Consider the following 12,099-nt stretch of genomic DNA (forward strand, 5'->3'; position numbering starts at 1 on the left):
TATTTTGTACATCGAATGTATTCATAAGAATAATAGTTGCATAATAGTATAATACATTTATATGGATCAAGTCAACGAGAAGAGTTGATAGGCCACTTGTTAAATACTAGTTGATTACTTGATTGATGATTAACTAAATTATTGTAATTTTCATAATAGTTCTTCTACCATTAAAGATGTATCATAGTTGATAATTATATTTTTTATACATCATCATTTTTCCAAAAATTAATGCAAACTAAAAGAACTCTGTTTGAGCATAACACCGAAAGTTCATGTGAAAAATCAATCACAAAACACTAATAATATTTTAAACGTGTCAAAGTTTAAACTTTATACTTCATTTTAAAATTTCATTCCTCAACCATTAAACTGATGCTTGTATTAATTTATACGGGCACTTTTATTAAAATATTATTCAAAGAATAACATTTTAACAACCCAAAAGCTTTTATTATATTCTTAATCAAAAAATAAACATTTTAACAACCCAAAGCATAATAAAATGTTTACTTCCAAAGATTTATTAATTTACAGTTGTAGACAAAATGCCACCTTCCCTACCACCCACCCATACAGAGTACGACTGCAGTACCACTGACTACTACTGACTCATGCATACCACCCAGGCTCTACAATTATATTCTTGAATTTCGGGTATAATTTTCAAAAAAAAAAAAAAAAACTTTTTCTATGTTATCAACATAAACTGAAAATAAAAGAAAACCCATAAACAAGATTTTCCAGAAAACCTAATCACAATCTTTAGAAATTAGAATGCACAAGATAGACAAAAAGAACCTTACTTTTAAGTTTTAACACAAACCCACTACAATTCCCCAAATTAATCAAATGTTTGATTCGTTAAACACTTAAACTCAATAATCAGGCATTAACTGAGGAATCTTGGCTTCTTGTTCATCAGCTCTCTTCTGTTCAACCGATCTTAACCAAATACAAACCACCGTGAAACTCAAAACCAAGCTCAAAAGCCCACTTCCCAATCCGATTCCGACAATCACCACCACCGATAACCCTTTACTGTTCATCGGACCCAATGGGTACCCATAAAGATCCTTGTTACCGGAGAAGGAGCTCGCGTTTAGCCGTGGCAAGTTCCCCGTCCGGTTACCCAGGCTCGCCGGAATAGGTCCAGAAAGCTTGTTGTTAGAAACGTCAAAAACCGATAGCCTTGCTAAGGACCCGAGTTGAGGTGGGATTGTTCCTGTTAGATCGTTTTCGTGAAGGTCGATTACGTTGAGGTAATTGCACATGGCGAGAGACGGTGGGATGGCGGCGGAGAGGTGGTTGGAGGAGAGGTTGAGTACGGCGAGGTTGACGAGGTACTGGAGTTCGACGGGGATAGGTCCGGCGAGGGAGTTGTTTGATAGGTCTAAAGATTGTAAATTTGTGCAGTTGGAAATATACGGCGAGATTGTTCCCCGGAGACCGAGGTTTTGAAGGGAAAGCTTGTAGACACGGCCATTGTTGCAGGTAGCTCCGGCGAGATTTGAGTTGAAGTCGGAACAGGGGTTGGAGAAGGTGGGTATGGACCAGTTGCGGAGGTTTTTGTTGGGATCATCGAAGGATTGAAATAAATGGGTCAAGCAAGATTCATCTTTGGGATCCGGCGATGATGGTGGAAGGAAGGCGCATATTAGCATGAACAGAAGTAATGATTTGGAAATACGCATTTCTCGATGTGTAGTGCGCATGTTAGGGAAAGGAGATGGTGATGGTTAACAAGAGAGTGAATGGCATTTGGAGGGGTTTACTTTTTAGGCCATTTTTTGAGAGAGGAGGCGTGGGAAGGCACTAAAGTTTGTGTTTGGTCAAAACCCAACAACAAAAAGAAAGAAGAGATATGATTTTGTATATTTTTGAAATACTCTTTGTGCACGAATTAAATGTATTCTTTATAATTTTTGTATTGATAATGTATTTTTAAGTTTAAGCCACCAAAATGTCTTTCATTAAGGCAAACCAAAATGTTTCTGGTTCTAACACTATCATATGTTTTCTTTTTTTAAAATCGATCGTCTTAATGTTTATAAAAAAACTTATAAGGAAAAAGAATACTAGTATGATTATTCTCAACCCTTTGTTATGACTATAAATATTAAATAATTAACTTTCTTTTAACAGCATTATCATATATTAAAAAACTAAACCTCTAGCAAGGAGCTAGAGAAAAGAACAAATTAAGACCAGATTGTATTTTGTAACCACATCATCTATAGTGAAGTAGCCAATATTTTATTTTAGGGCATGCCAAATAATTTATGAAATATAAACTAGTAGCAAAATACTTCAAACGATAATAAAATGTAACAATGTATGCATTTTTAAAGTAAATTTTTCATTTTAGTTGCACACGACGCTCTCTTACATCATTAATCATTTAAAATAGGGTCTAAACTAAAAATCTTAGCGATATCTTTCTCGATGTAAAGAACTAGACTATCAGCAATAAAATCATCATCCATCTTGTTACGTAGTCTATTTTTCACAATTTTCATGGCAAAAAATGCACGCTCAGTAGTCGCAGTAGACACCGGAAGGGTCAACACGAGTCGAATCAATCTGTCAACAAGATAGTAATGACTTGCTTTCCCTATCTCTACCAAGTATTGACATACTTCAACAATAGATGACAACTTTCCCAAAAGTGGATGGTCCTTCACATAAGCTTCAAAGTGCTTCAACTGAAATTTTCGAACATCTATTTCTTGTTCTGTGAAATCAAGATAATAATATTTTTTTTGCAAGTTTGCAAATAGTATCAGAATTGAAGCGTTTATATCCCTCCTTTGGATCCAAAGCAAGACTAAGTTCTAAAAGCTCTACAACTCTTTCATTGAACCTTGTATCAATTTCCTGTAACTGAAAATCAATAGTTTCATTAAATATATCAAAATGATAGTGATGCTTAATAATAATATGACCTTCCTTTCCTGTTGCTTCTCCCTTCAAAATAAGGATCTTTGAATTCAGGAATATCAATATCATGCTTCTTACAAAACTCAATGACATCATCAAGAAAAGTTGCCCATTCATTATCTCTAAAGGTTTCAATTAGTTTCTTTGTGTGGGAGACCATTGTGATTGCACTTATGTTGTCTTGAGATTTTTGTTGTAAAGCTTGACAAAGAGTATTAGTAATTCCCAGAATTTGTTTCATCATATGTAAAATGAAAACAAATTCAAAAGATGTCATTCTTTTTAACGCGATACTAGCATCACCTTTTGTTTTATAATTAGAGCCCACCTTTTTTATGTTTTCCAAAACCGTACAAGTAGGATTATACATCTGAAGAAGACTGCTAGTAGAAGTAAAATGTGAGGTCCAACGAGTGTCTCCGACACGCTTTAAAGTACCAATTTGATTAGCCCCTTTACCCGTATTTATTTCACCAAACTCTAACAATTCTGCAATTCCAGCAGCTTGAGTAGCTTGTAGCTCATCTTGGCGTTTACAAGAAGCACCTATGGCATTCACAATGAAAGATAAATTTTGGAAAAATTCATGTACAGAGCTTACTTCTCTAGTTGTTGCAACCAACACAAGTTGTAACCGATGAGCCATACAATGTATATAATAAGCACATGGATAATCATTAAGGAATAATGCTTGTAATCCCTTCCATTCACCATGCATGTTGCTGGCTCCATCATACCTATCCACGGAGATTCTCAACAACAAGCTCATAAGAAGTAAGAGTTTCACATATAGAAGAATACAAAGTGGAAGATGATGTATCTCTGACATGAACAAGATCAAAAAATCATTCTTGTATGTAACCTTTCTTGTCAACATATCTAAGAACAATGGCCATTTGTTCTTTCTTACTTTCATCACTTGCCTCATCAACGATTATTCAGTATTTAGAATCACAAATATCTTCAACTATCTTTTTTCGTACTTTCTCAGCAAAAACATGTAAAATTTATTTCTGAACCTCAGGTGAAGTGTACTTCGCGTTGCCGGGTGCATTTTCTAAAATGACACCTGCAACTTCTTCGTTGTGAGAGGTTGTGTGCTTGATTAACTCAATGAAGTTACCACGATTTTTTGAATCAGTTTTCTCATCATGCCCTCTAAAAGAAATCCCCTGAAATGAAAGAAAACAAACAATATCTATTGATGTTTTCACCCTTAGCCTATTCTTTTCAATTTGATTAGCATATTGTTTTTGCATCACTTTATCAATATGTACTGAATGATTCATCAACGTATCACAAATCGCACAACATTATAATGCTGAGAGTTTGGTATATCTCCAATGTGTTTCAAAAATGAACAATGTTTCCCTTTAACTTTGTACCAATTTTTAAAACCAATGGTTGTAAATGCATCATGGCCATTATGGGTATTTGATTCTTCAAGGAAAATATAGCAATAAAAACAATATGCTCTATCTTTAGTTTTAGAGTACTCAAGCCAAGGGAATTCGGAATACCATTTAGATTGAAAACGTCGTGGATGACTTTTTGACCTAGATGGAGGATATTTAGGCAACACAGGTTGATGTGGCCCCGATCTTAAGTATGCTCGTCTATTTCATCCTTCATATTGGTTGCATATTTCCATATAGGTAGACGTAGGCCAAAATCATGTTCAATATAACAAAATGTAGGATTCTCAACCGTTGAAGATGGTGCAGGGCTCTTAACTCTTGAAGATGGTAGAGGGTTATCATCTTCTGGAGGCGATTGAGGTTTCTCAACCGGTAATGATGATGATGATGACGTGTTTTTCTCTTCGCCTCTTGGTAAAACATTACGCGTGAAAAATGAATCCAATCTTTTTTTGATGTGTGCCTATTGTTCAACAAAATTCACTAATCACAAAAAAATTCAATTACAAACATAATCTTATATTTGTATACAAAGCAAACTTATATGTAATACAATAACACATAATACAATTATTCATATAACTATTTCATAGCAACAATTAACAACCTAATGTATAAAAACCATACGAATATACGATAAAAATGTAAAATCAATGCAAATCTCAATGTTAAATTGGTAAGAACTAAGTCAATTAAAAATTATATATGATATACATAAAACAAATTGATTAATTAAGATAAAAAAAAAACAAACCTGTGACACTATTGAGAATTGTGTTTTATTGCTAAAAGAAATTGAAACGACGAAATTGAGATGCCGGCAAAAAAAGGTTTCCCTAATGTAATGAGAATTTGCGAATTTGCTACTCAATGATAAAAAAAAAACTTAAAAGTTGCAAAGGTGGATGGGTCACTATAGCCCAAAATTTGCTTTCATTAATATATATATATATATATATATATATATATATATATATATATATATATATATATATATATATATATATATATATATATATACTTAGGTTATTCTATTTACACTAATTATTGTGTTATTGTATGTATAAATGTGGGCCAATTATTTTACTTTGTAAAGTCCGAAAAACGGATCTACCAATGATCAAAGACAAATAGCAAATGCACAAAACGAAATAATAAGCAAATAAAGAACAAACCAAGCTTGCATACGCCTTAAAGCTTTAAAACGTCAGATACAACTCGGTGGAAAATACGAAGGCATCAACAATCTTAAAAGTCTGACACAACACCCTATTTATAGACACTTACAACCGTGAGGAGTTTACAGCCGTAAGGAGTTTACGGCCGTAAACACATACACAACCGCAAACTATAGACAAAATCGGATTTCATACACAACCCCTATCACTAACTATTATACCTATACCAAACCATTATCCAGGGCCTTTCAATCCCCCCCCCCCCCCCCCCCCCCCCCTTGGTTTGGACTAGCTCGAAGCCATCCCTTGTTAACGATCATCACGTCCATTTGGCCCATTGCTCCATTCCACATTCGCTTGTTCAAAATCTTCGCCACCATCATCGTGTACACCTTAGCTCCTTCTTCGTACACATCCTCAACAACTTTAATCTTGAAGTTGCTAAGATAGTGAATGTCCCATTTCCTGAACTGCAATAAGTCTCTGCGATCATACAACCTGATGCACCCATTTTTAAGTTTTATGACAGCACCAGAAGTATTTTCATCAAAAACCCAGCATTCCAATGAGCTAAGTGATCCATCAGGATAGCCTTGTAGCACCGGAAATTGCTTGACTTGCTTTGTTGCTGGCCACATCACAATCTGCAATGGCTTATCAGTGGACGGCTCCAAAACATCCGAATGCTCACATATAACAGATTTTGCGGTTGGCATCGATGGAAATCCCTTCTTCACTTGATCATCAAGAAAATGTTTGAACTAAGTTACCTGAGGATTATTCATCAGATTGATAAACGGAGCTTGAGACAACTCCGTCAGATCGATCCTTGTCAATGACCCAAATGCATGAATGTCTTTGTATAGTTCGGAATTACCACTCTTTCGAATGACAATCCACATCCTAAGCGGGTCATGAAATCCCCATGTAGCAACTCCCGATCTATCTCAAAATGTATCTCGGAACCTAACCAATTCAAGATCAGTAACAGTAATTAAAGGTTCGCTCCGAGATGCATTCCGATTAGTATTCCTTTTAAACATCAACTGTCCTTTCTGCACATCATCTTCTTGACCATGACGAATAAGTTCTTGAATATGTGGAGCCAAAGGAGGTTCATCTATAACACGATCAGCAGTACCAGAAGACTGACCGACTGGCGAGTCTACTGGAAAAGCTTGTACATGAAGATTAATTCTCTGTTCCTCAACAGACGTCTGGTATCTGTCACCAAGATCAACCTCAAGTTTCTTTTTCAGTTCAAAATAGCTCGAAGTTAGCAGATTAAAATGATCTTGCAAGTCGGAAATCTTCTTGGTCTTCAGCTTCTTATCCTTCTTGAGCTCAACCAATTGTCCTCCAAGACTAGACTTATCTGATTGTAGCTTAGAGACTTGAATACGAAGATCGACATTCTCGGCACGAAGTTCTGCTACCTGAATATCTAATTCAATATTCTTTTGGCTAAGAGCTGAAATCTCTTTCTGCAAACCAGCAAGAGTGAGATTGTCACTCCTAGCACCACCTTCATCAATAGAGACACCTTTTCCTCGAGGGCCTGGTGTTAAAAGTTGTTCTGCTGCCATGTGCAGCGCCAACCTTTCAGAAGCAGCATCCTGATTAAATCTAGGAACTGAGAAACCGGGCGGTGCAGAGGGACCAGCAACATCAAATGCTGAACTTGGACCAGTAGGGAACATCTTGGTAGTGGTGAGTCTAGTAATAATAGCAGTGACAGGAGGGGTAGGAAGACCGCTAACCAAACTTGCGATTAGCTCAGATTGCCTTACATCAAGTCTTCTTCTCTTAGATTGAGGTTGGTCAGATTCTGGGGTAAACACACTCATGAATGGTTCGGATGTAGGATAAGCGGATACAGGAGGGGAACATCCTATAACCATCTCCATAGGAATAGAAGTAGACACCATTTGCTTTGAAGTAGGAGTTCGAGTTTCAAACGTCTCGCTTGATTTCCTTGTCTCAGTTGTTTGCAGAACAACATCATCGACATTGTTGAAAATTGTGTCAAGATTTTCATGAGACACAATGTTGGCACTGCTTGCCAAAGAAGCTGCAATATCATCACAATCAAAACCGGTTAAGTCAAGATCACTAAATGAATCATTTCTCTCTTCACCAATATGCATCTCTCCACCAACTTGATCATCACTAAACTCCTTTTCATGTTCTGAGACAATTTGAGCTTTAGGAGTTGGTGAATCTTCTTTTTCGGTTTCTTCATCCTCTGATACATCGATAACAATATTGTTTGGAGTTGATTTTTCAGCAGATGCTTGCTCCGAGGATGTTTGCTCGGACGACTCGTAAGACTCTGTTGGTTCATCCAGTTCTGTAAACTTGTCAAACTTTTCCAGAGGATACAGTCCTTGAAATATAAACTTGCCTTTTCGATTCTGTTTGATGAGTCCCACCGTGTGGGGACCCAAGGACTTCATATCCAATGTCTCTCCCTCCTTCCTGACGTTGGGAAACTAAATGTTAATGAACATTTGCACGAAACGGGGATACAACAGAAAAGTATCCCGAGTAGAGGCTCTGATGTTGATAACAAATTCATCAAGGATGAACTTTGAGAAATTGAATCTTATACCAGCAGCAACAGATACCAGTGCACCAGTTGTGCGCTGAGAAATCTCGTCTGCTCCAGACCTCCTTCCCGAGATGCAGCTAACAAAAACATGTGCCAAAAACCTCCAGTATGGATGTAACAACTTTTTCAGTGTCGGCAGAAAGGTTCCCTCATAACTCATTCTTCGCAGAATTCTTTGAGCATCTTCGATTCCAATTTCTGTTGGGAAGTTGGGTTGATCATCAATCAACAATGCTTCACGAATAAAGCCTTCATCAATGACAATCTCTCAACCCTGAACTTTTGCCTTCATGGTAAAATTGCCATCATCATCCATGTATGTCTTTGCAGTCGCCCAAAACTCGCGAATTAAACTTTGATACACCACCGAATTGACTGTGATTGCGGTGCTAAGCAGCATTCACGCAATCAATGAATCATCGAACGCATATCAGAATGAATAGCTGGAGGATCCGCGAGTACAATTGCAAGGTTGTGCATATCTACAAATTTTAAGTTCGCCATTGTCTGCACTCAAACACAACTGTAAGAAACCTCAAAATAAAATTTTATTTTGACCCAAAAAATATTCTAATTAAAAATATGATCAAAATAAAAATTTCATTATAAAAATGAGTGAAAAATTGAGTTTACTGCCAAGATTGTAAAAGAAACTGTGAAATTTGATTTTAAATAAACATCAACCGAAAATTAAGTTCTTGGGCCATAAACTCGAAGTTTACGGCCTAAGGACCCTTTTGAAAAGACATCACACATCATTTCCTTATTTAATTCATTCAAAATTTTAAGGCAGTGAACACATTGTTCCAGGGCCGTAAACACAGAGTTTACGGCCTAAGAACAGTCAGTCGATAAATCGCCAAAACACGACCCTACACGTCGAATTGATGCACAACATTTGAAGATATGTAAATTTAAAAATCAGTAGCATCAAAATAAATTAAAAACAAAACCAAATTGCAAACATTTGGAGTTTACGGTCGGAGCTTACGGCCGTAAGCTCCGACGGATCTGTTTTTGCGATTTTCGACATAATGGCACGGTGAAAATCGAAACAAAATACATATTCGTGATCTATAAGTGATTACCTTTGTGATGATGTAAACGGTTTTTCGAAAATCAACAGAAAATTTTTGAGCTTTTGAGAGGGTTTGAGGGGTTGTTTGCGGCCGGAATCTCGTGAATGAGGAGATTCCGGCAATGAACTCCTTTTACCCTCTTTCACCTTCACTTACCCTCTTACCTGATAACTACCTAATATTTTCAACTTCCAACAATTAAAATTAAAAAAAAACTTTGAGGATTAATTTAAAATAATTTCGAAAATAAAAAATAAAATAAAAATTAAAACTAACAAAACACAATTTAGTGGCTAGAAAAATAAAAACAAGACAAAATAAAATTAAAACTAAGACAGTAAAAGTAAAAATAAAACAAAATAAAATAAAATTTAAAATTGCAAATTAAAAATAAAATAAAATAAAAATTAAAATTAAAATTTTAAAAGTAAAAATAAAATTCAAATAAAATTTTGACAAAACAAAAAAAACTTAACCACTATTACTTTTGTGATGCTTGGATCAAAGTTATTGGACAATCTTATTCACTTCTCGGTACCCTTATCTTCACATCTTCGTCTGATCGATTGCGAGTATTGTGGTTCACTTAAACATGAAAATTTTTGACAGTTTTGGACATTTTACCAATGACAAGATTCAGGCATATATCTATTATTATGATAAATCCTAAATCTTAAATAAATTTACCTTATGACCATTTAACTGACTACAACCAGGGATATTGTTGTCCACCTAAATCGAGCAGCGAGATCTACAGACAACCTGTATGTGTTCAATTTTAAGTGTACCAGAACGTGTTTCCCACTTCCTGATATGCTCCAGCCATCAAGAACTTCTAGAGTACTCCTTACACCGGGTGAGCAGACAACCATTCAGAGAGAAGATAGATTCATAATTCAATGACTTATTTCATTAGAGGGGTTGAGAAGTAGAAAGTTGCATATGCGGTGTACCAGGTCGGATTTGAGGTCACGCAAAGGGGACAACATATGGCTAATAGATAGGAGAAATTTCATAGATATCACATGCAGAGAAATAGAGTTGCATATGCTGTAATCCAGGTCGGATCTCTTCCAATCACGCAAAGGGTGCAGCATATGACTAATAGTAGGAAAGAAAGAAAATGATATTCTACAGACCTAATTTATCGGAATTTACCAGTTGCCCCATCCAACCAGAATTAAGGACAGAATCCGCACATCGAGGAAGAGTGACTCCACGGTTCCAGATACGGGTTATTTAGTGTGACCGACAGATTACCATGTATATCTCCTTGCTCAACCTATTCGAGCGTCGTGACATCAGGTTAAACGGATCTAACTAGGTCAAAGCTTGTCAAGTCCATAAAATTTATTAGGTTCAACTTTTCCTAGTCAAGTCCATTTAAAGTCTTTCATGCCTACCAGCACATCGAATACAGAGCGTAGACGATTCAACTTAGCTACATTACACCGATTTAGATTGCCTGTTATCACTAGATGATTTCATTTCCCATCACAATACTTACAACCGAAGTTGTCAACGATAAACTTTAAAATGCTAAACAGAAATGACGCTATTTTTGGATTTTTATTATTTTTTAATTATTTTTGTTGTTTTTGGATTATTATTTCTCCCCCTAAATTTGTGCATGGGTGAGAATACGAAACAAAATAATGCGCAAATTTAAACTATCCTAAAATAAAAAAATGAAAATGTAAACAAATAAAAAAAGAAAACAAATTAAGAAAAGAAACATAAAAAAACTTAATCCTCAAAACGTATCATTTTCAGAAATCCCACAAGCACATCGAAGCGAGCTTTGTTAAATGACTTTGTGAACAAGTCCGCCACATTGTTATCTGCGTGGACCTGTTCTATCCGAATTAAAGATCGTTCATAACAGTCTCTGATAAAATGAATTTTAATGTCGATGTGCTTGGTTTTAGAGTGTTGGACTGGGTTTTTAGCAATTTGAATTGCCGCTTCATTATCACAATAGATAGGGGTTTCTAAGTAATTCAAACCGTAGTCCAACAGCTGATGTTGGATCCAGATAACTTGAGAACAGCAAGCTGATGCAACAACGTATTCCGCCTCTGCTGTTAAAGTCGAGACAGTGTGCTGCTTCTTGCATTGCCATGAAACTAATCTGTCACCTAGGTATTGACATCCTCCTGAAGTTGATTTCCTGTCAAGCTCACAGCCTCCATAATTACTGTCAGTAAAAGCATAAAGATCAAATTCAGAATTCTTCGGATACCAAAGACCCAATTTAGGGCTTCCTTTGATATACCGAAAAATTCTTTTAACCGCAATAAGATGAGAAAGTTTAGGATTAGCCTGATAGCGTGCGCATTGACAGACTGCAAACATAATGTCAGGTCGACTTGCAGTAAGATACATCAGCGATCCGATCATCGATCGATAGAGAGTTTGATCTACGGGCTCGCCTTTAGGATTTGGAGTCAGAAGAGATCGTTCGGCCATCGGTGTAGAAGCAGATTTAGCATCGTGAAGCGCGGACTTCTCAAGAATATCCTCCACATACTTGGCTTGATGTAGCAGGATTCCGGTTGAATTCTGTTTAACCTGAAGCCCCAAAAACATGGTCATTTCTCCCAAAGAACTCATTTCAAATTGTTTCTTCATTACACTTTCGAACTCCTTGCAAAGCTGTTGGCTCGTTGATCCAAAGATTATGTCGTCGACATATATTTGTACGAGTATCTGGTCCTTGTTGACGTGCTTTATGAACAATGTTTGATCGATAGTCCCGCGAGTGTAACCATGTTCGAGCAAATGCTTTGTTAGGGTTGCATACCATGCTCTAGGAGCTTGATGCAACCCATATAACGCTTTGTCCAGCTTGTAGACATGATTAGGATACTTCG

The 12,099-nt window shown here is 36.3% G+C and overlaps 2 protein-coding genes across 2 annotated transcripts; both read right to left on the reverse strand.

The window, feature by feature from the left end:
• Positions 1-739: 739 nt before the first annotated feature.
• On the reverse strand, positions 740-1,971 carry LOC111910688 (receptor-like protein 44). The gene has a single exon (XM_023906519.3). It carries the CDS (start codon positions 1,713-1,715, stop codon positions 879-881), a length of 837 nt encoding a protein of 278 aa, XP_023762287.1. The 5' UTR covers positions 1,716-1,971; the 3' UTR covers positions 740-878.
• A 422-nt stretch (positions 1,972-2,393) lies between these two features.
• Positions 2,394-3,868, reverse strand: LOC111910672 (uncharacterized). Its single transcript, XM_023906507.1, has 3 exons — positions 2,946-3,868; positions 2,864-2,883; positions 2,394-2,734 (listed from the first exon to the last, which is right to left on the reverse strand). The coding sequence occupies exons 1-3, from the start codon at positions 3,866-3,868 to the stop codon at positions 2,394-2,396; spliced, it is 1,284 nt and encodes a 427-aa protein (XP_023762275.1).
• Positions 3,869-12,099: the final 8,231 nt, after the last annotated feature.

The sequence above is a fragment of the Lactuca sativa genome, chromosome 4 (assembly GCF_002870075.4).
Source record: "Lactuca sativa cultivar Salinas chromosome 4, Lsat_Salinas_v11, whole genome shotgun sequence".
NCBI classification, from domain to species: domain Eukaryota; kingdom Viridiplantae; phylum Streptophyta; class Magnoliopsida; order Asterales; family Asteraceae; genus Lactuca; species Lactuca sativa.